Here is a 26,632-nt window from a genome sequence, read left to right as displayed (position 1 = left end):
CCATGGCAATGTCTCCCCACAGGATCCTGTCTTGGTGTGGGAACAGCCTGCCTGCGAGGCAGCACTGTTGTCACCCGCAGTTCAGCCACTCACTGTGCCGCAGGGAAGAGCCTGCTGGGGATGCTGCTGTCCCTGCCGGGGGAGCAGGGTCCATGTACTCCAGCTCAGGGTGACCCCAGCCCCCCAGCACGGATGTCAGGGCAGGATGGGACCCAACAGACCTAAATCTCAGAGCAAACATTGCTGGAGCCCCAGGGGCAGGTAAGAAGTGACCAAAACCACCTTTGGCCAGTGGCTGTGTTAAAATACTGCTCTAATTAATCCCAACAGTGGAGCTAGGGCCAATGGAGCCGGAAAGGTGCCTCCATACTCCACCAGGCTCCCTTGTCCTGAGGCAGCAGGTGTCATGTCAAGAGCATGTACTGTGTAGGGCAGGACATGACACAGGGCAGGATCCTGCGTGGGGCAGGATGCTACCCAGAGCTGTACATCATGTAGGGCAGTATGTGGCATAAGCCAGGACACCATGCAGGGCAGGGTGCTTGTGTAGGACAGGACACTGCATGGCGCAGGACACTGTAGGGCAGGATGCTGTGCAGGGCAGGACGCTGTGCAGGGCAGGACATGCTGTAGAGCAGGACCCTGTGCAGGGCAGGACCCCGCATGGGGCAAAGTCCGCTGTAACACTGTAGGGCTGGACTGACAAGCCAGCAGCAGCAATGTGGCAGCGTGACTGGTGTGCTGCTGAGGACATGCACATCCAGAGGACAGTCTCTCGCCTTTGTCACCCTCTCTTCATCTGCAGCTGCACTGTTTGCCACTCCTTGGTGGCAGCCCTGCTGGGGGCTGACAGCCCTGCGGTGCTCAGGGACCCAGGTGGCTCAGGAGGGCTTCCCCCCAGCCACACTGGTGGTGGGCTCCAGGAGACCCCTCCTGCCTCCCCCAACCAGCCCCGCAGCCTCTTGCGGTTGGAGGTGCTTCAGGAGGCCACGCAGGGCCGTGTCCCCAGCTCAGCCAGCTTGATGGTGACACTCACGGGGCCTTCAGCCCCCCAGGGGCGCCCCGGGCCGGGTCGCTGGCGGAGGCCTGAGGCTGAGGTCGCAGGGGACGTCACCCGGAGACGGCCCCAGGGTTCTGCCCCAGCACCTTCCCTGGAGCGGCCCGGCGGGGGGCTTGGTGTAGGGGGCAGGCCCAGCGAGGGACGGCCCGGCGACGGCAGCAGGCCCCGGCCTGGTGTAGGGGGCAGGCCCAGCGAGGGGCGGCCCGGCGAGGGCAGCAGGCCCCGGCCCCGGCCCAGCGGAGGGAGCAGACCCCGGCCTGGTGTAGTGAGCAGGCCCAGCGAGAGGCTGCCCGGTGGAGGGCGCAGGCCCCGGCCCCGGCCTGTTGCGGCCCGGCGCGGGGATCAGGCCCCGGCCCCCAGCTGGGCCAGCGCTGCCCAGGCCCGCCCCGCCGCGGCACCGCCCGCCGCCCGCCCCGCCCCGCAGCCGGCAGGTGCCGGAGCCACCGCCGGGAGCCGGCAGCCGGTAGGTGCTTCCCTGCGAGGCCGAGGCGAGGGTCGAGCGCAAGGCCCGGCTGGGTCCCGGGGGGCGGCGGGGCCGGGCGGGGGATTCGGCGGCAGCGGGGAGGCGGAAGGCCCGGCGGGGCCAGTGCCCCCCCAGCCCCGGGCAGGCCGCGGCGGCCTCCTGGCAGCGGGGCCAGCTGGAGGCGTGGGGACACTGCGCCCGGGGACACAAACACACACACACACGCAGGAGACGTCCAGAACCCGCCGGCGCTGCTCAGGAAAAGAGGGATGAAAACAAACGGCCGGTTGACTCCTTGAGGAAGGACCCCGCTGCTCCAGGTGGAGGGAAGGTCCTTCGTGCTCTGCCCTGGCTGCGGAGCCCCAGTCCCGGGGAGAGGAGGTATGGAGAGGTGGAAACGTGGGCCAGGAGAGGAGGAGGCAGCCCTGGCTCTGGGCTGGTCTCCAGCGCTGTCCGTAGCCACCACGAATTGCCACAGGGTGCTACTAAAACCTTAGAAAGCTTCAGCTTTGTACCGTCAGTACCCTCAGCGTTGTACCCGCATCAGTGTGGGGTTGGGACAGCAGGATCGGGATGTGCTGGAGGGCTGGAGCAGTGGGAGCGGGGTGAAATTTAATCTGATGGAAAGCGAGGTCATGTACTTGGGAGAAGACTTTGTGCTGTAAGGCGAGCACTCTGGCCCGGCAGAGGTCATGCCAGCTTGTAGAGAGGACGGCTGGGAGCTGCCAGCAGGGCACAGCTGTGAGAAGAGCAAATATGATCTGTTCCCCAGGAGAGGAGGGAGCCAGGCCTAGGTACAAGTGTGTGTACTTCCCGGCATCCCTGCTCGGGAGATGAGCTTGGGCTGGAACTGCCTGCTCAGCAATAAGGAATGATGAGCCCATTTTAGAGGAGCCGAAAGAAACTCAGATGTCTTGACAAGCAGGAAGAGAAATTATGATGGGGATGATATTGTCCACTAGCACGTTGGCAGCGCCAACCCTGTGAAACGAGGAGGGCTCATTCTGCTAACGTAGTGCATTAGCAAATGTATGTAATTTAATGTAATGCAGCGCAACAGCAAATAACAATAAATAAATTTTAGCTGGAGGCTGGGAGGTCTTTAACCATTACAGTGGTGAGATCTTGGTTCTGCCTTCTAAGGGCACTGGAGAGGCAAAAGCGTAGGAGCTGTTCAGGCAGCGTTCAGTTGCTTTATGAAAAGGTTGTGAGGGGTTATGATTTCTTCTAAACAGAGGGATGGGGCTTGGACTCTGGGAAGAGCTCCAGGGCTGAGCTGGAGCAGGCAGGCTAAGATGGACACCGCCATGCCAGTGTCCTCAGGATTGTCCGTGTGGGTCGTGCTCAAGGTTAAACTTGTCTGAGTCACTGCAAGCGTAGGTGTGTGCCCCTTGACCCAAGGCGTCACTGAAAAGGTTGTTTGGAGATAGTCTCCTTGCACTGGTGAGAACTGGTGAGGGGCTGGGCAGTTGTCACGTGCCAGGCAGAGCCTAAAATATCGAGTGGTAGACTCTAGGCCAGGCACAATGCTTTAAATTATAATTGTAGTGGTTTGGGGCTGTATGTAAAACTTTCTGGGAAACACTTTGTGAATATTGAAGATAGCCTCCTGTTTGTCCCTTTTCAACCAATGTGCTTGGATTGGGGCTTGCGTTTCAGCAGGGGGCCTTCTGCTTTCCGGAATGTGGGACTGGAGTAGGCAGTAGGGGAAACTACAGTGAGTATTGAGTAATACTTAACCATAGTATGTCATTCATTCATTTTTAGGAACTAAACAAACTTGGGTCAGTGTGGAAAATGCAGGCTAAAAACTTCCTTTTCCCAAAGGCTTCTCTAAATGTTGTAGCGGTGTCCGTGTGCCCCAGGAAGTCCCCAGGTGTGTCTAGCAATGTACCTGCTCTGTTCTCCTTAGGCATTACGTGAGGAATGAATGAATTCCTGCTTGGAGGTGGGGAGACGCAATGCTTTAGGACCTGATACGAGGCTGTCTAGTGGTGTGGCTTGAGCACAGATGGGGGATGAGGCTGTAACGAAGGCAGGGTGATGGGGCAATGTCTCCAGATGTCCCCTGAGTGATGCCAAGTGGAGCAAATATGCTCAGTCCATCCCAGCTGCTGTTGTGCGGGGGGTGGTGCTGTGGTGGCTGTCTGCTCATGGCTGCACTCCAGGAGGTGCTGGGAGAAGGGATGTGCATGCTCATATGCTGAGTACAAAAGGATCTTGCCACAGGTGTGACTGGGACAGTTGACGGAGAGGGAGCTTCTCTTTCAGAACCTGAGTCCTTCCTAAGAAGATGGAAGACTGCTGAGTTTCTTGTTGTGTTCCCTCAGCAGGTCCTGCACCTGAAATCCAGTTCTGAAGTTCATTCCCATGTTTCTGTTGTGACTGGAACTCTGTCAGCTGCTGTTATGAAAGGAGGGACAGTGTCTTCATCAGCACCTTGTTTTGGTTTATGAGCATGTTTTTGAAGCTCACTTCCTAATCAGCCATGCTTTCTGTGCTTGGGAAATCACTCAGTGATACGAAGTGCAGCAACTGCTTTCCTTCTGGATGAAGCACAACTGGCAGATGCGCTCTGGGAGCACAGCTAATGCACTTCTGTAGCTGAAGGGCATTCAGCCAGGGGCCAGGCTAGAGCCTGTCCACAATGCTCACACTGCATGTGTTTCAGGGTGTTTTGGGTCCTTGGCACAGTGTTGTCATCTGCAGAAATGTTGCCGTTGCTGGTGTTACTCACTGACATAGCAAGAAAAGGGATGAAAGTAACTTTATTATGTAAAAGATGATATTTTTTCCTGTTCAGATGTGAATTTAGCAGATAAATACTTGTATTTAAAGGATGTGGTTGATGCAGAGATCTTCCAATATGAGGATGAGTAGTTTTGGAAGGAGATACACAGGCTTCTGGTATCTGCTGTGATCTAAGAACAGTTTTTGGCCTATGGGTGTAAAGAAAAAGATGAAATTAGGTGTTCTACGCCTGCTTGTGGTACCGTTGTAAAGCCCTGTGTACGATTTCGTATGGTTGCTTTAATCAGGAGAGAATATCCTAGACTGAAAGGAGCTAGGTTTTTTAAACTCTTTTTAATAGCATTTTTGTAGGGTCTGCAACAGGGCTGTGCATCACTTTTGCTGGTATTACCACAGCTCTGTGCATGTGCTGAATGTACCGTCAGTACCACAATGTTTTTTCTGTGTGCAGGCTCACGTTTACTCAGCTTTGCACCAAGCCTGAGGAAGAGATTGATGGCTGCCAGGTGAGATAAGGAGGAAATAGTGTTTGTGTAGTACAGAGATTAAAATAACAAGGCAGCAGGACTGAATATACCTTCGAGGTACTAGACAGGTATGCCAAGTTCTCATCAAACTGTGATGAGATGTTCTCCCAGACTGATCTGTGCAAAGCTGCTGGAAACGGGGAGGATAGGAGAGTTGGAAAACAACAAATAGATGCTGATGACGTCTCGTGGCTCTTAGCAGCAGTCAATGATGTTCTAAAAGGAAAGATTTTAATTGTACAGTGCTCTTCCCTTCTCCCCGATACAGTAAAAGTGATGGTTTGTAGTGGGAACTTCAGTTGTTCTGCAAACTGCTGGAGGTTTTCAGAGGTTTTTGTCTCCAGGACCTGATTTTGCAGTGCAGGACCTGATTTTTGTTATGCAGACGAAGTACTCTGTCCTGAAACTGATTGACTCTCATGAAGATTTCAGAGCAAGGCACCTGAGCACACAAGTTTGCCAACACCGGTGTGTGTGTGTACCATTTTTTTCCTTCAAGAAACATGATGAGCAACTTCTGCCTTGGGTTGCAATACTGGCTGTTACGCTGCTGTTTCCGATGGGCACTCTGTGTCCATCTTGCTTCTCTCTACTAGAAAGAAGCTGTGCAATTTTCATAAGCACTGTCAGATCTTTGCGTGCTCTGCAAAGGACATACCTCCTTTTCTGATCAAAGGGAACATGATTAGAACATGCTGTAGGATATCACAGTCCATTTTCTCAATGGTATAAAGTCTCTGAGGCAGGGGGAGCTCAGTTTTTATTTCTGGCTTGAAATGCTCAGGGAAGCTCTTGGCTGCTGTTAGTTTTGCTTTGGGCTCATTCATTCAGAGCTGCCTCGTGGCTGCAGTCTAAAATTTGTTGAAATTGTGGTGGTGAAAAAGGGCTGTTTGAGAGCCCAGACAGTACAGCAGGCCTGTGCTGGTCACGGGTCTGGGTAGAGGCTGGAGGTAGGAAAGAAGCTGCTTCATGCTGCACATCTCCTGTGTGAGGCCCCACTTTACTGCAGCTATCTTTAATCTGAACTCTCTCAGCAGGCCTGAATTTAGAGTAAGAAACTACAAGAAATACCCCCAAAAGATGGCAGTGTAATTAGCATCTTAGGAATTGTGAAGAACAGCTGCCAGCTGTGTACATTTGACTTTGTATCTCTTAGCGTGATGAAACCTGAGGTGATCAGAGAATTAAATGAGCTGGGGCTTTCCATGCAAATTAAGTAATATATGTCTCTGTTACTTATTGTGATTAGTAAGGTAACTCTGCATTAGTAATAGTTATGTTTCCTTTACCTCCTTTATCGATAAGAAAATTGAATAATATCCAGTTCTCTTACAGATTAAAAGATGCAAGATAAAGCATTTGTGCTGAGATGGTGGTCCCACTACCCTGAACCAATTTGCAGGTGGACATTCTCTATTGGGTATGTCCCCAAACTCGAACCTTCTTTGATACCCGCTCTCTGCATTTGGAAAGAAAATATTCTCTACCTTACCCTAACTAAGGCCGGCTACTTGTTAAGAGTTTTGGAAGATGTGTTTTTAGAAGGAGCGTTCTAGCTTGAAGTTTACACACTTACTGTTTCACCTTGTATTCCATTTTATAATTGTAAATTATGGTACAAATTATGGTTAAAATCATAAACCTGGTGCATGCACATCCATGCTCTAGCTATATTTCATCTTTATTTACTCATTGCATTGCGTGGTCATAGAGAAAAAGAATTTTACTTTAACATTTTGAACCAAGCCTGTTTGCTTTGGGACAGTTTCCTTGAGCTCTTATTTTGGGAGTGAGGGTCAAGGCTGGGTCTGCTTGTGAAGATGGTGTAGTTATTCCAGCAAATCCCAGAGTTGGGAGAAGGCAGGTCTCGGGGGGGAGCTGCCTTCTCAGCAGAGTGCATCCCCTGCCCTGCCTGGGACCGGTGGTTGGGAGACTTGGGGACCTGTGTGAGCTGCAGGGAGAGGCTCTTCGACTGCTGCAGTGGGATGAGTTAGGCTTCTCTGAGTTCCCTCCATGGCTTATACTGGCTCCCTGAAAAAAACCCCAAAATACAGCCCACTCTCAGACTAAAAGGACTTTGCAGATGTAAAAAGGAAAAGCGCAGAGGCTTGCTCTCTCTTGCTGTTGGGCTGCGTGTGTAGACACAGTATGCTTCCTGCCTCACTCCAGATCTCAGCCACTATTGTTTTTGTGAGCACCAGCGTCTCAAAATGGTATCTGCTGCACATATCCTTACAATGTCTTACATCATTTGACAATTGAATCTTGTACTGAGACAAGATGTGGTGGCTGAGGCACGGTTACATGTGAACACAGGTTATCCGCCAGAGTCTGGGGATGGCGGGCGCTGTCAGCCTGCTCCCTGCAGGGGCAAATTCTGAGGGTCTTCCCCCTTCCTACCTTTGCATCTTTAATCTGACAGTACCTCACGGTGCAATATAAAAAGAATTGGAGGGTTTTTCCCAAATAAGTTTTGAAGCACAGTTATTTGATTGAAAAGATACAGCCCCCTCCCTAGTTTGTGAGGGGTTGCTGAGGAATTGTGTTAAAAATAAGCCCTCATTGCTCAGAAATGTCTTGTGCTTCTTCCCAGTTCCCCACAGCTGGAGAGCAGGTATAATCTTTTAGAATATGAGTGAATAAGATTACTGTCCTGGGGAGAATTATTGTAAAATGGGTATCGCTTAGGTCACAAAACAAAGATTGCCACGTGGGAAGACTTGATCAAAACTTAACCGTAGCCTGGCCTTCCCTACGGCTAGATGGGCAGTGCTGAGGCTGCCTGTGAGATGGGAGCGCTTGTCTTCTGCCCAGCTGTTTGCAAAGAAAGCCATCTGAGTTGTGCTTTACCTTGTGCCCTTCCAGTGTGGGTAAGGGACACAGCATCTCAGCCTCTGCTAGTAGCATCCCTGAAATGGACTGCACTTTCCCTTCTGGAAAGCACTTGTCCAGCCTGTGAGTGTTTGTGATACCGGGATGCTTGTGCTGTAGAGGAACAAATAAAGGCAAAGATCGGGGCACACAGCTGGAGCAGTTTGTGTCCTGGCAGCCGTGCGTGGCCAAGCGGGCATTGTGTCGAGAGGCTGGTGCCAGGAAGCACCACCAACTTTGCCTGATTCAACCACAGCTAAATTTGTCTCCCAGGAGCAGAAGGAGGGTCGACTGCTTTTTATGGCAGTACCATGTGTTTGCAGAGCTTTTAAAAATAAAGATTGGCTAATATGTTCTGGATTGACTTGTTCATATCTCCAAGACCCAGAACAGCTGCTGTCCATGTTTTCTCTCCTTCCCTTTTGGGTTGTTTTGTTGTGGTGTGTTTTTTTGTTGTTTGGGTTTTTTTTTCCCCCGAATGGCCATGACTCAGCCCTTCCCTGCTGCTCTCTGAGTTTCCTGGTTTCTGAATAGGCTATTCTTGGGCCAGCGGCTCCTGACAGATAGGAACAAGGGGAATGTTGTGTTGTTTTGGTTGGATTTTTTCTTCTCTGGCCTGTCTTAATGCTCTGCTTCCCTCTGATTTTTTTCCTTTTTCTCAAATTACTGAATCATCCTAAATTGTTAGGTGCCATTAGGGGTGTGTTCTTGCCCCTGTACCGAAGGACCCCTTCTCAGGAATGATCCCATCTGTGATCCTTGCACAGCACCAGCTTTTCTGTTGCAGCAGGAGGGTGGTGACACTCACAGAGGGTTAGATTGGTACGGCTCTGTCTATTGTAAAGCTTAAACCCCCCTTGGTTTAGCCCCTCTGATTCCAAGGGACTGTGTTGGGCTCTCCAGTGATCTGCCTTTGGAGGGGTGGATCCGGGTGAGGACCACTTCTCTGTGCCATGTCCGTACAACCCAGGTGGTAGATGACTTTCGCTTCAGAGCTAAGAGGCAGCACACTCCGGTTCAGCGGCCCAGTGTGACTTGGGATGCGTGCTGTCTCCGTGCGTACTTGCACAAGTAAGGGGAAAAGATGAACTAGAATTTAAAAACAAAGAAAAAAAGCCTTCTGATTGCTTAATTAGTTATTGCCCCCACCCTGGATGGCAGAGGCTGGAAATCTGAAGGGTGCTCTCTCTGAAATGCTTCATGATGCAGTTACGCAACTTCTTAACACAGAGGGCTTTGGAATTTCTTCTGAACTTTTATTCCTCTGTAGTGTGGGCTGGGGAAAGTCACCTTCCAGTGGCAGGTAGTACACCCTGGGCCAGGCGTGCTGGCTGCCACTCTTGCTATGCAGCTATGCAGTTAGAAGTGAACATGGTGTCTAATACTGAACAATCTTTGCTGGGTTTTAGTTTTATTAAGAGCACAGCTATTTCGGTCAAGACACAGTTATATGTGAGGGGACGAAGCCCAAGCTGTTGTATATTTTGCCTTGAAAATACAGTTGGCTTTTTTTAAAAAAAAGAGGCACACTATGTTTTCGCTAAGTCTGTAGTTACTGAGAGAAATTTTTCAGACAAAAGTACTAGAGGACTCAAAACACAAGGGTAGTGTTCTTCTTTAGTATCCCTCCACGTTTTTGGATGCACTGTATTGTTGTTAAGCCAACCAAGATAAAGGCTTTTCTGTGCGAGGAGGCTTTGAGAACATCCACTGCCAGATTAAATTAGCCTTTCTGAGAATAAATTAGTCGTTGTGATGTAGGCAGCCCCGCTTACTGCAGCTGTGAAATCTGTGCATGTTGGTACCCACAGCAGATAACTTGAACGTAGATGTGATAGCGGTGTTTGGAGTGCTGTTAATTTGAGATTAGGTTTCTGGCTGGTGATGAATGAAAAGCAGCCCATTGAATTTTATTGATTATTTCTTCAACTAAGAAGCAGGCACCCTTATAAGAGAGGGAAAGGAACCCCTGGGGTTCAGCACAGGTTTGTTTTGGGAGGAACTCATGGACTAAAGCCAATGTTGTATCCTTGCTGCAGTGACTCTCCAACCTGGGGTGCTTTTGAGGTCCTTGGGGGTCCAAGTTGTCACCCACCATGTGGCAGAAGGGGAGCATTGGAGCCTTGTGTTGGAGAGGAGGACAAAGACTAGAATGCAGGGTGGAGGAAGGCAGTCACGATGGGATTGCTATATTGCTGCCATCTCCTTTGGGCTTGTGTTTTTAACTGACCACTAGGTAGATAAATAGCTGTTGCTAATGTGTGTGTTGCCCTTTTCTTAAAGGTGTGTTTGTTGGGAGAGGGGTCCGCCAGAGTCAAGAAATTACTCAATATGAGTTATGCATCTTGCTCATCTTTATTAGCTTCTAACACTTCTTATATAGCCTCAATACACAAGCATGTTCCCAAAGCAAACATATAATTGGTTATTAACCCCTAAGCGCGTGCTGCTCTCACACCACTAATTATCATGATTAGAACAAGCATTCTGTCCATGCAGCTATTTGCGTTAGCTATGTTTTAGCCTTGCAGTTTGTTCCTCCCTTTATTCCCATTCCGCTCCCTATCTCCCTTGGCCTTGCACCTGTCTTCCCTAACAGCTGCAGCTTGTTACAGCCACGGCCTGTTAGTACAACAAAGTTACTTGGTCTCAGGATTCAAGAATAGATCAAGGCCACTTTCTTGTTAACTTCAGCACAACTTCAGCACAATTCTAATTCCAGGGCTGGATTGTGCAGATCTTTAGGGATTCTATGGCCACGCTTCTGCAGCCATTCTACAGGTGTTCAGTTTGTCTTCTAATTAACATTGCGTCTTTATTCTGCTTAATGGTATGTAAGGAAGTGCTTGCAGGAGGCGTGGATGTGTGCTGGAGGCTCAGTTTGCCCTTCCCACCTGCTCTGCTGTGACCATTCAGCTCCTCCAAACTCTTAATCTTTGAGCAAGAAAGTGAAGCTGGGACTGTTTCCATTGTAGTTAAATATCAGCTCTTCCCCTGGGCTTGTTGTAGGTCCTCCACACAGATGTCACGTGGATCATATTTGCATTTTGGGAATGGAGGTTCCCCCAGAGTTTGTGGCTTCAAGCTACAGGTGTCATTGTTTTAGCCTTTCAGACTCCCTCTTGGGTGCCACAATTCAGGATGTGTTAGCGCGGTGGGAGCTCAGCTTTGAGCTGGCTGCTGGGTTGTTCTGATGAGAGAGAAAACAGTTCCCAGCTTGTTTAGTGTTGTAGCTGTGGGAGCAGCTCTGTCATCAGGCTCAGGAAAGGATTTAGTCCTCAATCCTCCAGAGCAGCTGAGCTATTTACTTGCCCTGAGGGCACCTTGTTATTTTCACCACTCATCCCCTGCTGTGAGAGCAGCCAGCCAGCCTTAGGACTGATGAAACCCTCTGACCAGTGATACTTTTAATGTAACAGTAAAGCAGTGAGGTGTTGCCTTGACAGAGAGGCAGAGAAAGAGTTTAGAAAAACTTAGAACGGGGACTTGAGGATGTGTGTCGCAGCGTATTAAAGATGCTTTGAATCCAGCTGCTATGCCCAGATTTTCAGTGAGGTCTTCTGCTTGCTTTGTCTGTGGTTCTAGAGTTGGTGCAGGTCATATCCAGGTGCTGTCCCACACGTGCTGAAACTCAGATGCTGCCTGGAGAGGTGTGACGACATTGCCTCTCTTCTTCCTTCACCCTTGTTTTCAAAGGGAATACAGCTTTGCGTGCCTGACTGCGTATCCTGCTGAACATGGCCAGCTGATTTGTACCTTGGTCAATGCCTTGGCAGTTCTGCTGACGTTTAAGCGAGCCAGGCTAACAATGTGGCTTTGCATGTCTTCGTTGGCTCCCCTAGCAGGAGTGCTGTCTGTTGTCTCCGTGCAAGCAGCAGTGGCAAAGGAGGCTCGTGGGGAAGCAGCTTTTGGTGTGATCTGAGGGACAGATGTGTAGCAGCTCGTGATGTGGCTTTGTTCAGCAGATAGCGACAGAGTTTTGGGGAAGGGGTTGTGAAGGAGTTGGCAGGAACTTGGTGCTGCAAATCGAAACCAAAGTCACAAAGTGCTGTGGAATAAAAATGACTTCCCTGGACCTGGAATTTAGTGCAAACTAGCCAAGTCTGGCTGGAACTGGAGGGAGAAATGGGACCGGCAGGAGCTGCGTGTGACTCAGGGGTGCATCCCAGGGCTCCCTCTGAGCCGCTGTGGTGCTGCTGGAGGTGACCCAGCACTGGGCACACTCAGTGGCTGTTGGTTAACTGCAGGGGTTTCCCCCTCTGTGAGCTGGGATGTTGTCATCTGTCTTTGAGCAGACCAGATGAGCTGGGTTTGGGAGCAGGTGAGTGCAGCGTACCCTCCTCCTGTCTGTGGGACGAGCGAGCCCCATGCTAGCAGTGTGCTGCGCCATGCCGAGAGAGGTCCTGGTCTGGAAATGGGAAGGTCTGGTCACACCGTGGGAGCAGGAAGGTGAGTGTGTGATGCCTGAGCACAGAGGAGTTCCTCCGGCGCACATGGCTCTGGACATGTGTGGGTCCTCCCTGTTGGACTTGGGAGAGATCTCAGACATTACGCACACACTCCTGCTTAATCGCAAACCACGCTTCTTTGCAAAGAGTGAGCTGTGGCCTGAAATAAAATTGAGTGACATAGAGCACTTCTTGCTAGTCTTCGGGGGGCAGGGAGAAAAAAAAAAAGGCAAGGTGACACCGTACCTGTTAAATCTAAATGTCAGCAGCTTCTCCGGTGCCAAGGCAAGGCTAGATGTGAGGATAGAAAATGCTAATGTTGTTGGAGACTGGAGCTGGTCCCGTAGCAAGCTAGTGCTATACTCCGGATAAGAAAACATTGGTAGAGTGACATATGTTTTATACATCACTTGGAAGGAAAATAGATCTGGAATCGCCACTGATGTATTGGAAATTATTTCATTGTGTTGCAAAATCTGCAAGGGAATTCTGAATAGGCTGTTGGGCTCTGATTAATTCTGAAAATTAAATGCGGCTACGTCTCCACGAAAGTGCTGATCCTCTATGACTCTAATTTCCTCCTCCCTTAGATCTTACTGTGTTATTTAATGGAAGTCACACATCTACTCAGTTTGATTCAGCAATGATGTAGCTGTATTATTTGACTATTTTGCAAAAAAATTTATAGAATGAGGGAGTAATGAAAAAATGGGTGCAAAAAGGAATAAAATATTTTTAGTGCAGTTTTGGGAAGGAATTTTATAAAATCCTGAGTTGTGTTGTGAGATGTAGCATCTAATCATCCTGTATTCGTCTTCTCTGTTTGAGAGCTGGGAGGTGCCATTGGAATGGGCTGGCAGCAGGCTGTGACAGCAGGTGACACTGTTGCGTGTAGGTAACTGAAGAGCAGAACTTGCCACTGCTGCCTGCGGCAGAGCTTGGCGAGCTGGTGGGCTCTGGAGGAATTAGAGTGGTCCCTGGAGAAACTGCAGGCTGCCTGATCCCTAAAACCCTGAGTGCTGGGAGTGGGAGGGACTGTCAAGGGGGTCATTCTGCTTTTGCATGCTTCCTAACTCGTCCTTAAAAAGTCCCGTCTTTTATGGGCTGCCATGAGAGGCGAGCTGTGGAGCTGTGACTCCCTTTAATGCAAGGAACTGCGGAGCTGTTGCCTGATCTCCTCTGGGACTTCTGCTTGCTGTTAAGCTTTTTGAGCAGCTGGGTTTTTTTGTTTTCTTTAAATGAAGGTTTTATCTTCTTTAAATGAAGAACTAGTCTTGTGGCACTGTTAAGTTTGGTGTTATGTTAAAACACTAGTATTGGAGTAGATCTTGGTTTGAGTTGCTCTAGATTATTGCAGGTTATGTTTTTAACATTGTTATTAACTGGATATCAAATGGGTGATGTAATGCAGCATTTATCCTCTCAGGGGAAAACTTAAGTAGATGCACAGGACTCCAAGCAACAGCTGCTGCTATCACTGGGTGCTTTCCCATGGATGTTATCAAGTGTTAGCTTGGACTGTTTGCAAACTTCAGTGATGGTCTTACGGAAAAGCTGACTTTTCCCCAGAGATTTGGCTTGCGGCACCCTCCTTATCCGAGTCTCTCTGCAGCAGATTGCTGAGGTGCAGAGGAACTCAGGTTTGTTTTTAATGTTTCCTTTAAATTGCATCTTTGCATCCCTGGGAGCACCTGGCATACTGTAGTCTCTTCTCTGGCGAGGCCAGGTCACTGCCTGGTAAGGTCTGAACAGTAAGCACCTCCTGGGTGGGAGAGGGTGTGTTTTCCAGGGCCAGCAGCAGCCTCAAGGCAGCCTGGTTGCAGCACGCTCCGTGTTCAGAGAACTGTCTTCAGGGGCAGCTGTCCTGGCGGTCCAGAGTGCTCTGTGCATGCCTGAGCCCTCCCTGTTGCCCCTAAATGTGTTAGGGCTGGGGTTCAGTTATGAAGTATAGGGCAGTTGCCTCTCCTCCCTGGTAGCTCACAGGCTCCCTTGCAGGCCCCCTTGACCCTTGTCAGATGTCACCACTGGCACAGTGAACTCTGCAGACAGTGTGATGCTTCCTTGCAGCTGTGTTGCAGCTTGGGAGCCCACCACAGAAAGCAAAGAGCTACCCCGGTTCATTGTTTTCATTGTGGCTGGTTTTTCTTTAAATGTTCAGGTTAACCAGGTCCTGGCAATGCTGTTTCTGCAGCCCCAGTGTGGAGAGCCAACAAGCACTTGGTCAGCCCATCTGGAGGCGAATAGCACTGGAGAGAATCCCAGAGGCGGCAGCAGGTCCTGACAAACGCTCCTCCCGCACGTAACCCTTTGTGGGTGTTGCAGATAAATCATCCTTGTCTTAAGCAGAGGGATTTTGTGTCCGGTTTTCCTGATATCCATAGAGAGGAGCTGTGCAAAGCAGTAATTTGAATCTCTGGCTGAGGACAGCTGAGCCTGGGCTGCGTCGTGGAGATTATCTGATTGTGCTTTGGATTTAATGCCCTGAGAAATCTTGCTTTGGACACAGCACCTGCCTTCCTGCGAGATCCTGCTCTTAGCTGATTTGCCTGCTGGGTGACGCTGGCACACAGAAGGTCAAACGGACGTGTCCAAGGTCCCAAGGTAAATGGCTGCAACAGGGATGCTCCTCCAGAGATTTGCATACTGTAGAGCCCAGCGGGGAGCTTTGGCCCTCTGACTTAGCTGGATTGAGTGGTGAATAACCTTCCACTCTGCTAGTCCTTTGTCTTAAAGAACTACTTCTGTCCTGCTTTGCCTGCAGAGCTCTTCATCCCTGCACCGAAAGAAGAGCCTGACCCTCCTGGAAGCAGCAGTTTTCTGCAGCTGAAATCTGACTGCCGAAGTGTGGGAGAAATCTGCTGCTCTGTGAGCAGCCTGGCTGCTTCTGCACGGTGGCTTTGCGCTCCCTGGCAGCAGTGCTGGAGGAGCAGGGATTGCACTTAGGGAAACGCAGCTGAGTCGCTTGGAAAAAGAACAGACTTTTCTGTTAGTCCTTAACTTGGGTTTCCATCTGTGCCTTGCCCGAGTGTGTTGTAGGCATGCGCCCTCTTGCTGTCTTGCCCAGGACCAGGATGATGAGTTGTGGAGGTGCTGCCAGGGTTAACTGCGGGGTAAAGGAGGGGGTATGTGCTGCCCGGTCAAGGATTGTCCCGCCATCCTCTTTCTAAAGGAGGCTGCAGCGCTGCCTGGTCTTTATTCGTTTCCTCCTGACTCTGGGGAGATGGTGTGCAGGCTGGAGGCTGCAAATGTGCATGGGAGGAAGCGAGGCTGAGGGGGAAGTTTGGCTTGCTCGCAGGGAAGGCTTTTTTTTTTTATTGTTGTTGTTCCTTGTAAAAACCAGGCAGAAGTAACTGCTGATACTGCTTTCTCAGCAGGGATTTTTGCTATCTTTCAAGGTAAGAGCTCACTGCTGTGGGTTGCATGTGGTGCTTTCAGGAGCAGTGGGAGTTGAGCCATGTCCCTGCAAGCTGTGTGCGTGTGTGTGAGCAGGCGTGTGCACAGAGAGGGCAGCATCCCTGACTTGCTCTGTGGCACAGGTATGATGCAGAGAACACGCTGCAGAGCAAGGTCCAGGCTGGGTTTTGGAGATGCTGCTCAGAAATGCTGTCATGGAGGAGGGGAATTGTCATTGCCACAGTCAGAGTGTGGCTCTGTACGCCTCTCATCCCACCCTGTGCAGTTCAGTCTCTTCTTGCTACCCCTAGAGCCTTCTAAAGGGTGACAAGCTTTCAGTCAAATGATGTTTTGCCAGTATCTGATGTGCCTTTTGTGCTTGTACCTAGCATATCTGTCTGCCTTCCTAGTCTGAGTATTTCCCTTTACCTGTGAAGCCTGTGGCACAGGTGGCTTTTCTGGGGCCAGGAAGGCTGGGGTGGTGTTGGCCACAACGCTGTTCCGTTTTTGAAAGGAAGAAGGCTGGCCTCAGTGCGGGAGACCAGCTTCTTTGGAATTCTCGACTTTGCTTTTGAAGTTGTATTTACAAAAGCCTGGAAGCTGAAATTGGCATCTGTTTGATGTGCGATGAAGCTGAAAGTGGTCATATCCTTTTCTTTTATTTATTAATTTAATTTTAGTGTGTTTTTTCCTTTTCTAAATATTGGAAGTTATTTTTTATGAAGGAAGAACTCCAAAAATGTGCAGCAGCAGCTTTTGAAGTGCCAGCATCACTGAGCATGGTTGAATATGAACAAACACCGAGTCTTGTCTCGGTGGCTGGAGCCACTGCTCATGTAGGCAAAATAAAGCCAAATCACTGTGTCTCTCCAGTTATCAAATACAGGAGGAGCACAGCCGATGCAGACCGTGTTTCTGCTCGTGGGAGTCGATCTCAGCTGTGCTGTGAGGCTGAGTCAGAGCTGCATGGGGCCAGCACTGCACCATCAGGGTTTTTTGCACGTGAGTTAGACTTGCTAACAGTCTGGTTCGTCCTTCTCAGGTTTGTCTCACCCTGGGTGATTTTGTCCAGGAGGAAGCAGCCTGAAGCACAGATAGCTGCTGCCTGGGAAGAATGGCATTCCCAGAGCAAATCTTTGGGTCTTCAAGCAGTGCAGGAATTATCTGTGACTGTCCTTTTCATGGCATTATCTATTTTATGATGTGTTAGCATATGTTCATATAGGACCTGTTCTGGTGGCATAGTGTTCCCCAGTCCCACTGCACAGTTCAGTTGTTTTTCACAAGTGGTGCCCACCATACCTGTTTGGAGAGCAGGTCAGATGGGCAGACCTTTCCCTTCGCCATGTTTGAATCCCAAACTGTTCCCGCAGCGATGTAGCAGAGGGAAATACAGCCAGCAGGCAGCACTGGACCCTAATGCATCAGCTCTTCTCATCGCCACTGTAAGCAGCTGGGAGAGCTTTGTGGTCACCAGTTTTGAATGTGTCAGTAATGGGAACCATGCGCTTTGGGGTATTGAACCCTAATTAACTAGAGCCGGGGTTGCTGAGCAGAGGAAAGGGGTGGATTGGAAAGCCTTGTGTTTCCACACGCAGGGCTGTGTACTGCCCTACCAGCTCTTTGGCTGTGCTCACTGCTGTAGAGAAACCTCAGGCAGACCTCTCGAGGCTGGGAGTTTGCCCTGGTCTGGGGGGATCTAGAGGTTTTGTTCTTCTTCTTGCCTAAAAGCTGCCTAGAGTGAGACCCTGGGTTTGCCAGGTGTAGGGGAGGACCCGTGGATTGAAGCCACAGCCAGGGCAGGCCAAGGGCTTTCTGCCTTTGGGGCACTCCTGGTTGTGTCTGTCACTCTGCCCTGCCCCAGCAGGGCTAATGGGAGTGGTGGGAATCGGGATCTTTTCTCTATTGTTTTCTTCAGCAAATGTCCAGCCTAAGCTGTGTGTAGGCTCCCACACAGCTGTGGTTTAGTCCCTCGTGCCCGTGCTGAATCCAAGCCGCCTGTAAAGGCCACAAGTTTTGTGACTGGAGGAGAGGACGAGGAGTGACCGGGTGTGCTTGTGTAGTCCCATGGCAGTGCCACAGGGCAGGTGAAGCTCACTGGAGAAGCGAGACCAGCCACAGCTTGCTGTCCCATCCATGTCACAGCAGCACACACCAGAGTGCACCAGTATGGGCAACGCTTGCTGTCACCACAGCCGAGCATGGCTTCGGGTTGCCGATCTAGCCTTGAGGGCGGTAATGGGCTCGCACTGAAAACAGCGCAGAAATACCCTGCCCAAGCTCGGTGTGTCCAGCCTAGCAAAACAGAGGCTGAGTCAGGGTATGGCGGCTGTTTGCAGCAAGCAGGGAGTGAAGGAAAGCTGCTCAGGCTCAAGACCAGCTACAAGTAAACTAGAAACTGTAAGGACGTTGGAGCAGTGGGGGCCTGGAACAGGCTTCCCATGGGACTGGCAGGAGCAGGATGGCCAAAACGCTGCTGGAATGTGAGGAGGAGTTCTGGGGTTTTGTCCCCAGTGAGGGAAAGAGGGATGGGCTGATGCAGCTCTGCCCTCTGATCGTTGTTCTGCTTGGTTTGTCGTGCTGCCAGCCCATGGGGGCCCTTTGCTTGTCTTCTACGTTTCACGTGAGCAGTGTTTACAAGGATTGCGTGGTGGGTTCATCTTCTGTAGTTAGATAGAGGAGCCAGTAAAAGCTGTTCTTCCAGTTGAGAAGAACTAATCTGTGTTTTTAGCTGGAAATAGCATCTCCTCTGTGCATCCTTTTATTGGGAACTGACTCCTTTTGAGTCTTACGATCTTGTAATGGGTCCTTGCTTCCAAAGGGCTTGCACTGGACGTTGGTGATTCCATCATATCTTGAACTTAAGCTCGGTAAACTTGGCTGAAATTATTTGTAAAGCTTTTATTTTTCCCCTAGGTGTTTGGTTGGTCTATAAGCATGGTTATTCCAGTAAGCCCCAGTGCGGATGCAATTTCTGCAGTCTCTGGGAACTTTTCTTGCCATGTGACAGCAGCTAGTTTTGTCTAAGCTGTTTGCATGACACAGAAATGCACTGGTGGTTCAGCTTTAATAAACTGATATGCTTAACGTGGGACAGCTTTGTAGTGTGCTGGCAGAATGGCTCGTCATGCTGGCATGGGTGGCTGGAGATCCCGGGGCATCCTTGCTGGGAAAGGTGCACGAGGTCCTGCGTGCCGTGAAGGCCCTGATGTGGGCTGCCAGCAGAGCCCAGTCTGTCTCTCCATGGTGGTGCCATGGGCAGGCAAAGTCTTGTTTCTTTTTTGCAAGACCCAGGGAGCAAAGTCAGTCAGCTTCACCAAAAGGTAAAAAAGTGGGTAAACCCAGAAATGACCAGCAGCAAGAATCCTGCGATCATGTTTTGGTGGAAAATACTGCTGTGGGTTTGTTCAGCAGCTGGATCTTCCCAGCTCACCTGCCTGTGCTCAGGCACCATCAATGTGCTTCAGTGCAGAAGGGCTCTCCCGGCAGGGTCTCCTCTCTCCTGCGGTGGGTGGGTTGGGGAAGCTGCCCCTCTGCAGGGGTGCTGTGAGCTAGCTCCTCAGAGCAAGGTTGCCTCTCTGTGCTGCCACAGGCATACTGGGGGAGGATCTGGGTTGCTTTGCTTTGGCCATGCTGCTTTTGAGAGGGAATGCTGCCGGGTCGTCCGTGCCGGGGCAGGGAGTGATGTTCCGGGGTAGCTCCCATCTGTGTGCCCTCCAGTTCCCCATGGAGTTTTCTGGCAGAAGTGGGCTGGGGCAGGTTTTGTGCTTCTCACATCAAGATAAAAGAAAACACAGGAGAAACAGCTTCTAATAGGCTTAAAAGCAACAGGCTTTCTTTTCCTCCTGGGAAGGGCACACAGCCAACATCTTGCTCTTTACAGATCTCTCTTAATAAGCAGAATATTGCATTAAGAGCGACTGAGCCTGCCAAGTACGAGCAGCGCAGCTCTGAAGCCCCTGCAGCTTCTTTTATCCCGGCGCACACGTGGCTCTGAGACCCACTGGCCATCGCCTTCGTGGCTGCTTTTTCCTGCTGGTCAAGGTGGCAGGATTAATTGCTGGCTCAACCTGGGGGCGTTGCTTCATCTGACGGGCGTTTCTAGAGCGGCTGGTGGAGCGTGTGGGTGGGATTGCCTCTTGATCTCCTCATCTCCTCAGTTTTCTCACCAGCTGCTGTCATGACAGGGGGAATGAGGCCGGGGAGTGTTGAAAGATGTTACATTATGGGAAGGCAGCATCTGAGGGGTAATGGGAGGAGAAGTGTTACATTAGAAAAGCCGTGGGCTCAGCTGGCCTGCGTGGGCGAGGAAGGCTCCCAGCGCGCTGATGTCCCCAGGTGAGGACTCGGGGCTGCTCGGGTTGGGCTGGGCTCATCCAGGAGCCCTGCAGGCACGGGGACAGGAAGGTCCGAGGCTCCTGGGTGTGCAGGGTGGCTTGGTTGGCTGCTTTCAGTGGAATAAGTCGTCCTTTTCTTTACATCCCCAGTGAAGCTAAAAAGAGCACGGCCCAGTTTGTAGCTTTTGTAGGTCACTGAAGGAGAAGGAGGGCTCTGCAGTGCACTGCACTTCGGGTGCTTTCCTCCATCTGGGAGCGCTCTGTGCCCTGGCAGCTCTGCTGTGCCTGCTGCACAGGCTGCTGCTTCTGCCCCTGGCTCTGAAGGAAGAAATTGGAGAGAAAAACAGGAGCAAGATGACCCCCAGCTGCCCCAGTATTGCACTTTGAAGTTGTGTGTCTGCAACATACCGCTTCAGACCTCTGGGGAGAAATACTAGTCAGTAAATGAGGACATTCTGGGGAGACCCTGTGCCTGTCAGGGCTTTGGTCACTCCTGGGGGGATCAGCATGCTCCTCTGCGCTCAGCAGCAGGTAATGGTGCCCCTCCACAGACTTGTGGCTTCATTAGCTTTCCTGCCACCTTGCAGGAGGCTGCTCCGAGGCAGGAAGCACGAGCTAGAAAAACAGGAGTGGAATAAAGCAAATCCAGGCAGGTCAGGGAGGGATGGATCTTCCTTCCCATACTTGCCGAGGCCTTGGCTTCGCTTGACCCAGCACCTGCGGATGGAGGTGGTTGCGCCCCAGAGACACCGCTCTGCAGCACAGGCAGGGCTGGGGCTGCGCTTGCTGCCTGGCCCAGTGCCCGTGGAGGCTTGTGCCGTGCCATGCCGTGCCGTGGAGGTTGGCATGCCCTGGGCAGGCTGCCCAGCACGTGGTATTGGTGCTGGGGTCGGAGGGACCTCACTGCCTCTGCCTCCCTAAGCAGTGACCGCAGCGGGGTGCTGCCTGTCTCAGCCCTGAGACCCCTCGGTCCTGAGCTCTGGGGCTGAGCCGGCGGTTCGTGCCTCCCCAGGGCTGCAGCAGCTTTGCTGGTCATACCTCAGTGCAGGGGTCCAGAGCTGCCCTGGCTGTGCCCATGGGAGGTTTGTGGGCTGGTTGTAGCCTCGGTGTGTTTTTCCTGCTCAGTCAGGTGCTGCTGGAGTGGGACCTGTGTGGGCCCAGCTGAGAAAGCGCTGTCCCCGCAGCGTGCTGGCCTGCCTCGAGAGCAGGAGACCGAGGGGAGAACAGGACAAGCAGGGTCCCATTTGCTCCCGGCCCACTGGGAGCAAAGGATTGGGCGTTTAGGTAGTTGCTAAGACCACAAGGAGAACTCCTAGTGCTGCTCCCCGGGCACTGACGGCAATGTCACCATGTCCCGTGCCCGATGGCATCCTTCCCGAGCACCGAGTGAACAGCCTCTCAGTCGTATTTCCCAGTTTAGTCACGTCCCACCAGATACAACTGAGCCAGAGTAAACAGGGAAATCTGGTTTCTTGATGCCATTGCACTTCCTTGGAGTTCAGAGCGTGTTGGTAGGGCTTTTCCACATGCCGAGGACATGTGGCCTCATGCCTGCCACAGAGGGGGCACACGTGGGGTGGTTCCTGCCCAGCCCCCCTCTCCCCACACCTGCACTGGGGAGAGGAGGGGGTTTGGTGTGGTGCCTGAGGCAGTGCTGTAGCAGTGGCTCCTCTCCATCTCTGTAACTCGCTCACTGTCTCCTTCACACCACGCAGGTGGGGTAAGCCAGCTTCCAAACTACGCTGCTCGGAAGAACAGCTCTCTGCCTCTGAGTTCCCTGCTGCAAGGAAGAGGACAGGTAAGGTTTACCCCATGTAAAATAATGTCTCCAGCTGTTAAAGGAGGTCTTAACTCACTTGATGAGATTATTTAGAGATGCTCTCTGTGGGTTTGCACCCTCTGCCTCTCAGAGTTTGTGCTTCAGGCTCAGGGGGTCCTGCTGTGCCGTTGGGACACAACGTTGCGTGTCACACTGCTGGGTGGAGCTGGGGGGCTGCGGGCAGCTCTTCCCCATCTTTGGCAGCCGAGGCGCTTGGCAGAGCAGCTTCTAGCATGGTATGGCCCCAGCAGAGCCACCCCGAGGACGACTGCACGGTAACGCAATGTGGGCTTTACAGGGCAAGCCCTGCAGTGCTAGCAGGCAGGTGTCACACCTTGGATGCGCTGCCTGGGTCAAAGCCTGTCCTGCTTTGTGGCTGCAGCCTTGTTTCTGCCCGGGGTGGGTGCTGAGGCCAGTGCAGCAGTGCTGCCAGCCCTGGACCCTCCGTTACCGGCCGCCTCCTTCCACAGGCACAGCACAGCTCCGGGTGGGTGCCTGCGGGCGGCCGAAGGCTGGTGTCTCTTCTAAAGGCTTCTGTCCTTGCAGGGCTGCCCTGAGCCATGTCCAACGACCCTCCGCCACCCTACCCGGGAGGCCCCTCGGCACCGCTGATAGAAGAGAAGCATGGCCCACCCATTGCAGCAGGTACTGGGGGGCGGGGGGGCCCAGCTGCTCCGGGGTGGTGGGGTGACATTGCCAAGCAGGCAGGAGCCAGGCAAGTGTGGTGTCCCTGGGAGCACCCTGGCCGTGGCCTTTCCTTGCGGCCCTGCCCCATGGCATGCAGCGCACTGGGGAGGGTGGCGTGATGCCCAGCTCCATCCATTGCCGTATCACCCTGGGGAGGCAGGAGGCCCCAGGGGCAGTGACAAGACCAGAAAGCACTCCCTGCGCAAAGCCTGGCTCTGCTTGCTGCTGTGGGTAACGAGGCATGAATTTGGGCTTCTTGTGGCCCAGACGATGAGGCTTGGCGAGGTGCCCCCCACCCCATGTTGCGCCCCCTTCCCCTGCTGGGGCCAACCCCCAGACCACTCAGCCAAGCCCCCACCTCCCCACCAGCTCTGCTGCCAACTCTCCATTTCCTTTCAGATGGCGTCACCCCAGTTGTGGGACAGCCCCAGGGGGTTCCCATCCCCCCGCCTGAATTTGGACCTCCCCCATATGAGCCACCCTCCCAGCCAGGATTTGTGCCCCCCCACATGCCCACAGATGGCTCTGGGCCCTACGTGCCACCTGGTGAGTACTGCGAGGGGCCACGTGAAGCAGGGGGCGGAGGTGATGGGCAAGGACACCCCCCGGAAACATGTGGCACCCAGTGCCCCAGGGAGTGGGGTGGGGGATACCACGTGGTTTGGGGCTGCCACTGGGGGCTTGCAATGAGGCTCCTCGGGGTGGGGGGCACAGTGCCTGCAGCAGGGCTGGCCCCAAGTCTGTACTCAAGGTAGTGGTGTGGCGGCAGGGGGGGGCTCCCAGTGAGGATCCCCCCGCCGCTAGTGAGTGTCTCCTGCCACATCCAGAAACATTCACCTGTGCATGTTTGTTGTTCCCAGCAGGTTATTACCCCCCGCCAGGCCCTCACCCCCCCATGGGCTACTACCCTCCCCCAGGCCACTACCCCTCTCCTGGTGGCCACACGGCAACAGTGCTTGTCCCGTCTGGGGCTGCCACCACAGTGACGGTGCTGCAGGGTGAGATCTTCCAGGGTGCCCCCGTGCAGACGGTGTGTCCCCACTGCCAGCAAGCCATCACCACCAAGATCACCTATGAGATTGGGCTCATGAGCTTCCTTCTTGGCTTCTTCTGCTGCTTCGTGGGGTAGGTGCTGACAGCAGCAGTGATGGTGGTCGCTCAGCCCTGGTCCTGGTGGCCTTGGCTGAGCTGTTGGGCACAGCAGGGGCCTTGGTGCTGAGGGTTACTGGGGCAGCAGGTGCGTTGGAGCCCTGGGCTTCAGCCAGGGAGGGGAAAGTGCCACCTCCAAAGGCCTGTTGTAGAACCTGGCATCAGAGCAGGGGCTGTGCACCCCCAGCCCAGAACCCGTGGTGCTGCAGTGTCTCTCCTTGTGGCCAAGGGCTGGCACCAGGAGGGGCTGTGGGAGGCTCCGTGGGAGGGTTCCAGCCCCCTGCCCCAGCAGTGGAGGCAGGTCAGGCCTCACGGTCTGCGCGTGTCTCGCCAGGCTCTGCCTTCCCTCTGTGAGCTGCGTGACTGCTCACCAACTCAGCTCTTACCTCTGCAGCCATGGCGGCAGCCCCCAAGGGGCAGGGTGCTTTGTCCTGGCCTGCACATTGGCAGGGGGTCAGGGTGGGCTGCCAGGGGCCAGTACTCACCTCTCCTGCCCCATACATGCCCCCCCTGGGGCCTGAGCCCACTGGCTGCCTCTGGGGTGCCTGAGCTCACCACGCGGCCTCTTCCCGTGCTCCAGGTGTGATCTCTGCTGCTGCCTGATCCCCTGCCTGTTCGATGACTTCAAGGATGTGACACACACGTGTCCCAACTGCAAGGCCTACATCTACACGTACAAGCGCATGTGCTAACAGCACCCCAGGAGCCCCAGGAGCCCGAGCCACTGGAATGACACCGGCCCCTCTCCCGCTGCCATCCTAGTCTATGCGTGTGCAACACTCCTTTGCTTAACCCTGCGGTGGTGTGTATGTGTATATCCTGGCTCCCTGCCGCTCAGAGCTGTGACCACCTTCCCCAAGCTCTGGTCCTCGCTGTGAACACTTAGATTGGCAATGCTGACGCACAGGGGAGGTGGGCCCAGGCCCTAGATGCTGGTGGGGGGGGGGCTACCCCACAGCGTGCAGGAGTGGGGGGTGTCGCTCTGCCCCCCCTTATGCTCCAGTGTGCTAGCAAGGCCCCTCTCGCCTGGAGCAACCCTGCTGCTGGAGGCGCCCACCCCTCAGTGCCCCACAGCACAGGGGATGCCCAGCGGCAGGGACATGCTGCTTCTGGCAGGGGGGCACCTGCAGCATCGGGGAGGGAAGGGGACAGGGGCAGCCCACAGAGCACACAGAGGGGGCACCATGGCCCCTGTGGCCTTTTTAGGAAGGGGCCTGGTGACAAGGCAACAGATAGTGCTGCACAGGTACCAGGTCTCAGCACGGTTCACGGCCCTCTCCAGCCAGGTCAGCGTGCAGCCCGTAGGCAAGGCCGCTTCCCAAGGAGAGACAGGCAGAGCTGCCTTTGAGGCACGGTGGGGGGAGAAACGGCAGCAGCACCGCACCCCTGATCAGCACCTCCGTCCTGCCAGCATGGCTACCAGGTTACCAGCGCCGGTGGCTGCGGCTGCTCCAGCTGCATGCACCTCCTCCCAGCCCCCGTGGTGGCTCTTCTGGGGAAGGAAAGCCCCTGGCAGTTCCTCGCCCACCTGGCAAACTGTTACGGAAAACGTATCCGGCATGTCACTGCCTGCCCCAGCACTGTAGATTAGAGGAGTTTGTTACCAGGCCGCAGCTGGCTCGCAGCTCTGGAGCAGACCCCTGCCCACCCACTGCGGAGCCACTCCCAAGCCCAGCAGGGTCTGTGGGCACACACCCTGCAGCACCCATCCTGCCGCCACTGCAGCTGCACCCTGGGGGGTTCCTCGTTGCATGTGGGTGTAGGGGTTTATTTTTAGCTCACTTGATACGGGGCAGAAGGAAGGGGCCAAGCAGGCAGCGACAGGAGCTGCCAGCAGCACTAGATGGATGAGGGGAAGAGGACCCGGGAACCATTTTCAGCCTCTGGGGCTGCTTTCCCCCTCCGGGCCCCAGCCCCTGCAGCCAGGGCGGCTGGAGCTGCAGCCCCGAGAGCAAAGCGGGGGTCTCTCACTACACAGGTCTGCAAACTCAGCCTGGCCTGCACAGGCAGCTGCTGTTTGCTCAGAGGTGGAACTGTGGCACTAGTCAAGTTTTTATGTAAATAAATAACAGACCCTGACCTTGTGTACATCTTTTCTTCCACAACAGATCTGCACCCCAGGGGAGCTGAGGATGAGGAGGGATGGCGTGGCAGGGTGTTGGGGGCACAACAGTACCAAGCAGCAGAGGAAAAGCAGCAGCTTCCCTACCCTGGCCCTGTGGGTAGCCAGAGCTTTTTCTGCCCAGCCCTCGGCAGCAGCTGGGTCGTCCCCAGCTCTGCCTGCTCCTTGTACCCAGCTGAGGAGGAAGGCGGCCCTGGAGACAGAGCTGGAGGAAGGCAAAGGGGTATGTCCATGTCACCAAGGCCAGGGCCTTTCTCAGGCCAGCACAGCACAGGGGGCAGCTGTGTGGCCCAGAGCACCTCCCCTGCTTCTGGGGAAGCCCCAGGCCCAGCTGTGCCCTTCCAGCAGGGGTAGCATGTCCCCTCCCTGCAGGGACTGGGGGGAACCCGAGGGGAGGCAGGAGGGACAGGGTGGGGTGTAAGGGCAGGAGCATCTCTGGGACTGCATGAATCAGAGCCAAGTCCAACAGGGTGGCTGTACCCACTGCTTCTCCCCACCAGCCTCCTCCTCAGCCCCCCCCGCAGACCTACAGCTCACGGCACAGTTTGCTCATTCTCCCAGTGATGCGCTTGCAGCTTTCCCCAGCTACAGCATTGCAGCTTTTTATTCCAGTCAAGGCTTCAGAAAAAAAAACAAAACCCAGCGCACAACTCTGATGTACACACCTCTCACCTTCATACCCCCACCCACGTGGTCCTGTCCACACCCCGGCGAGCTTCCTCCACTTTGAGTCGCTTGGCCTAGACAAAGCCCCAAACAGGACGCACCTTTGAGCTGGTGGCCCCATGGCACAGCCACTGCGGCACAGCTGAAAGTTTCTCCCGATAGGAAATGCAGCGCTCTGCACTGGAAAGGCTGATGACACATTCTTGGGTTGCAGCCCAGGGCAGGAAACTCCCTCCAGTGACTGCTCCCAGGAAGGAGATGAAAAGCCAAGCACGTGAAGCCCCTGCCAGTACAGGATGAGACATTTCTAGCCTTAAAAGCTGCCCCAGCCTGGGTAGG

At 53.5% G+C, this 26,632-nt stretch overlaps 1 protein-coding gene across 5 annotated transcripts; it reads left to right on the top strand.

Moving 5' to 3' along the window:
- Window positions 1-1,400: 1,400 nt before the first annotated feature.
- CDIP1 (cell death inducing p53 target 1) lies at window positions 1,401-25,584 on the top strand. Of its 5 annotated transcripts, none has more exons than XM_037384353.1 (6): window positions 1,401-1,523; window positions 21,566-21,648; window positions 22,216-22,314; window positions 22,756-22,902; window positions 23,220-23,481; window positions 24,086-25,584. In XM_037384353.1, the coding sequence occupies exons 3-6, from the start codon at window positions 22,230-22,232 to the stop codon at window positions 24,195-24,197; spliced, it is 606 nt and encodes a 201-aa protein (XP_037240250.1). In that variant the 5' UTR covers window positions 1,401-1,523; window positions 21,566-21,648; window positions 22,216-22,229; the 3' UTR covers window positions 24,198-25,584. The 5 variants fall into 5 exon arrangements, with proteins under 5 accessions (XP_037240250.1, XP_037240245.1, XP_037240247.1 ...); XM_037384348.1 differs by having other exon boundaries at window positions 1,402-1,523; window positions 23,217-23,481; XM_037384350.1 differs by lacking the exon at window positions 1,401-1,523 and adding an exon at window positions 1,546-1,904 and having other exon boundaries at window positions 23,217-23,481.
- Window positions 25,585-26,632: the final 1,048 nt, after the last annotated feature.

Source organism: Falco rusticolus, chromosome 4, assembly GCF_015220075.1.
Source record: "Falco rusticolus isolate bFalRus1 chromosome 4, bFalRus1.pri, whole genome shotgun sequence".
Lineage (NCBI taxonomy): Eukaryota > Metazoa > Chordata > Aves > Falconiformes > Falconidae > Falco > Falco rusticolus.
The sequence above is the reverse complement of the archived record's forward strand: the minus strand, read 5'-3'. Positions and strand labels throughout refer to the sequence as shown.

Coding starts and splice junctions, on each gene's coding strand:
- CDIP1 (XM_037384348.1), top strand. CDS start 22,230: ATGTCCAACGACCCTCCGCCACCCTACCCGGGAGGCCCCTCGGCACCG. Junction 22,903..23,216: donor TGGGCCCTACGTGCCACCTG/GTGAGTACTGCG, acceptor TGTTGTTCCCAG/CAGGTTATTACCCCCCGCCA. Junction 23,482..24,085: donor TTCTTCTGCTGCTTCGTGGG/GTAGGTGCTGAC, acceptor CCCGTGCTCCAG/GTGTGATCTCTGCTGCTGCC.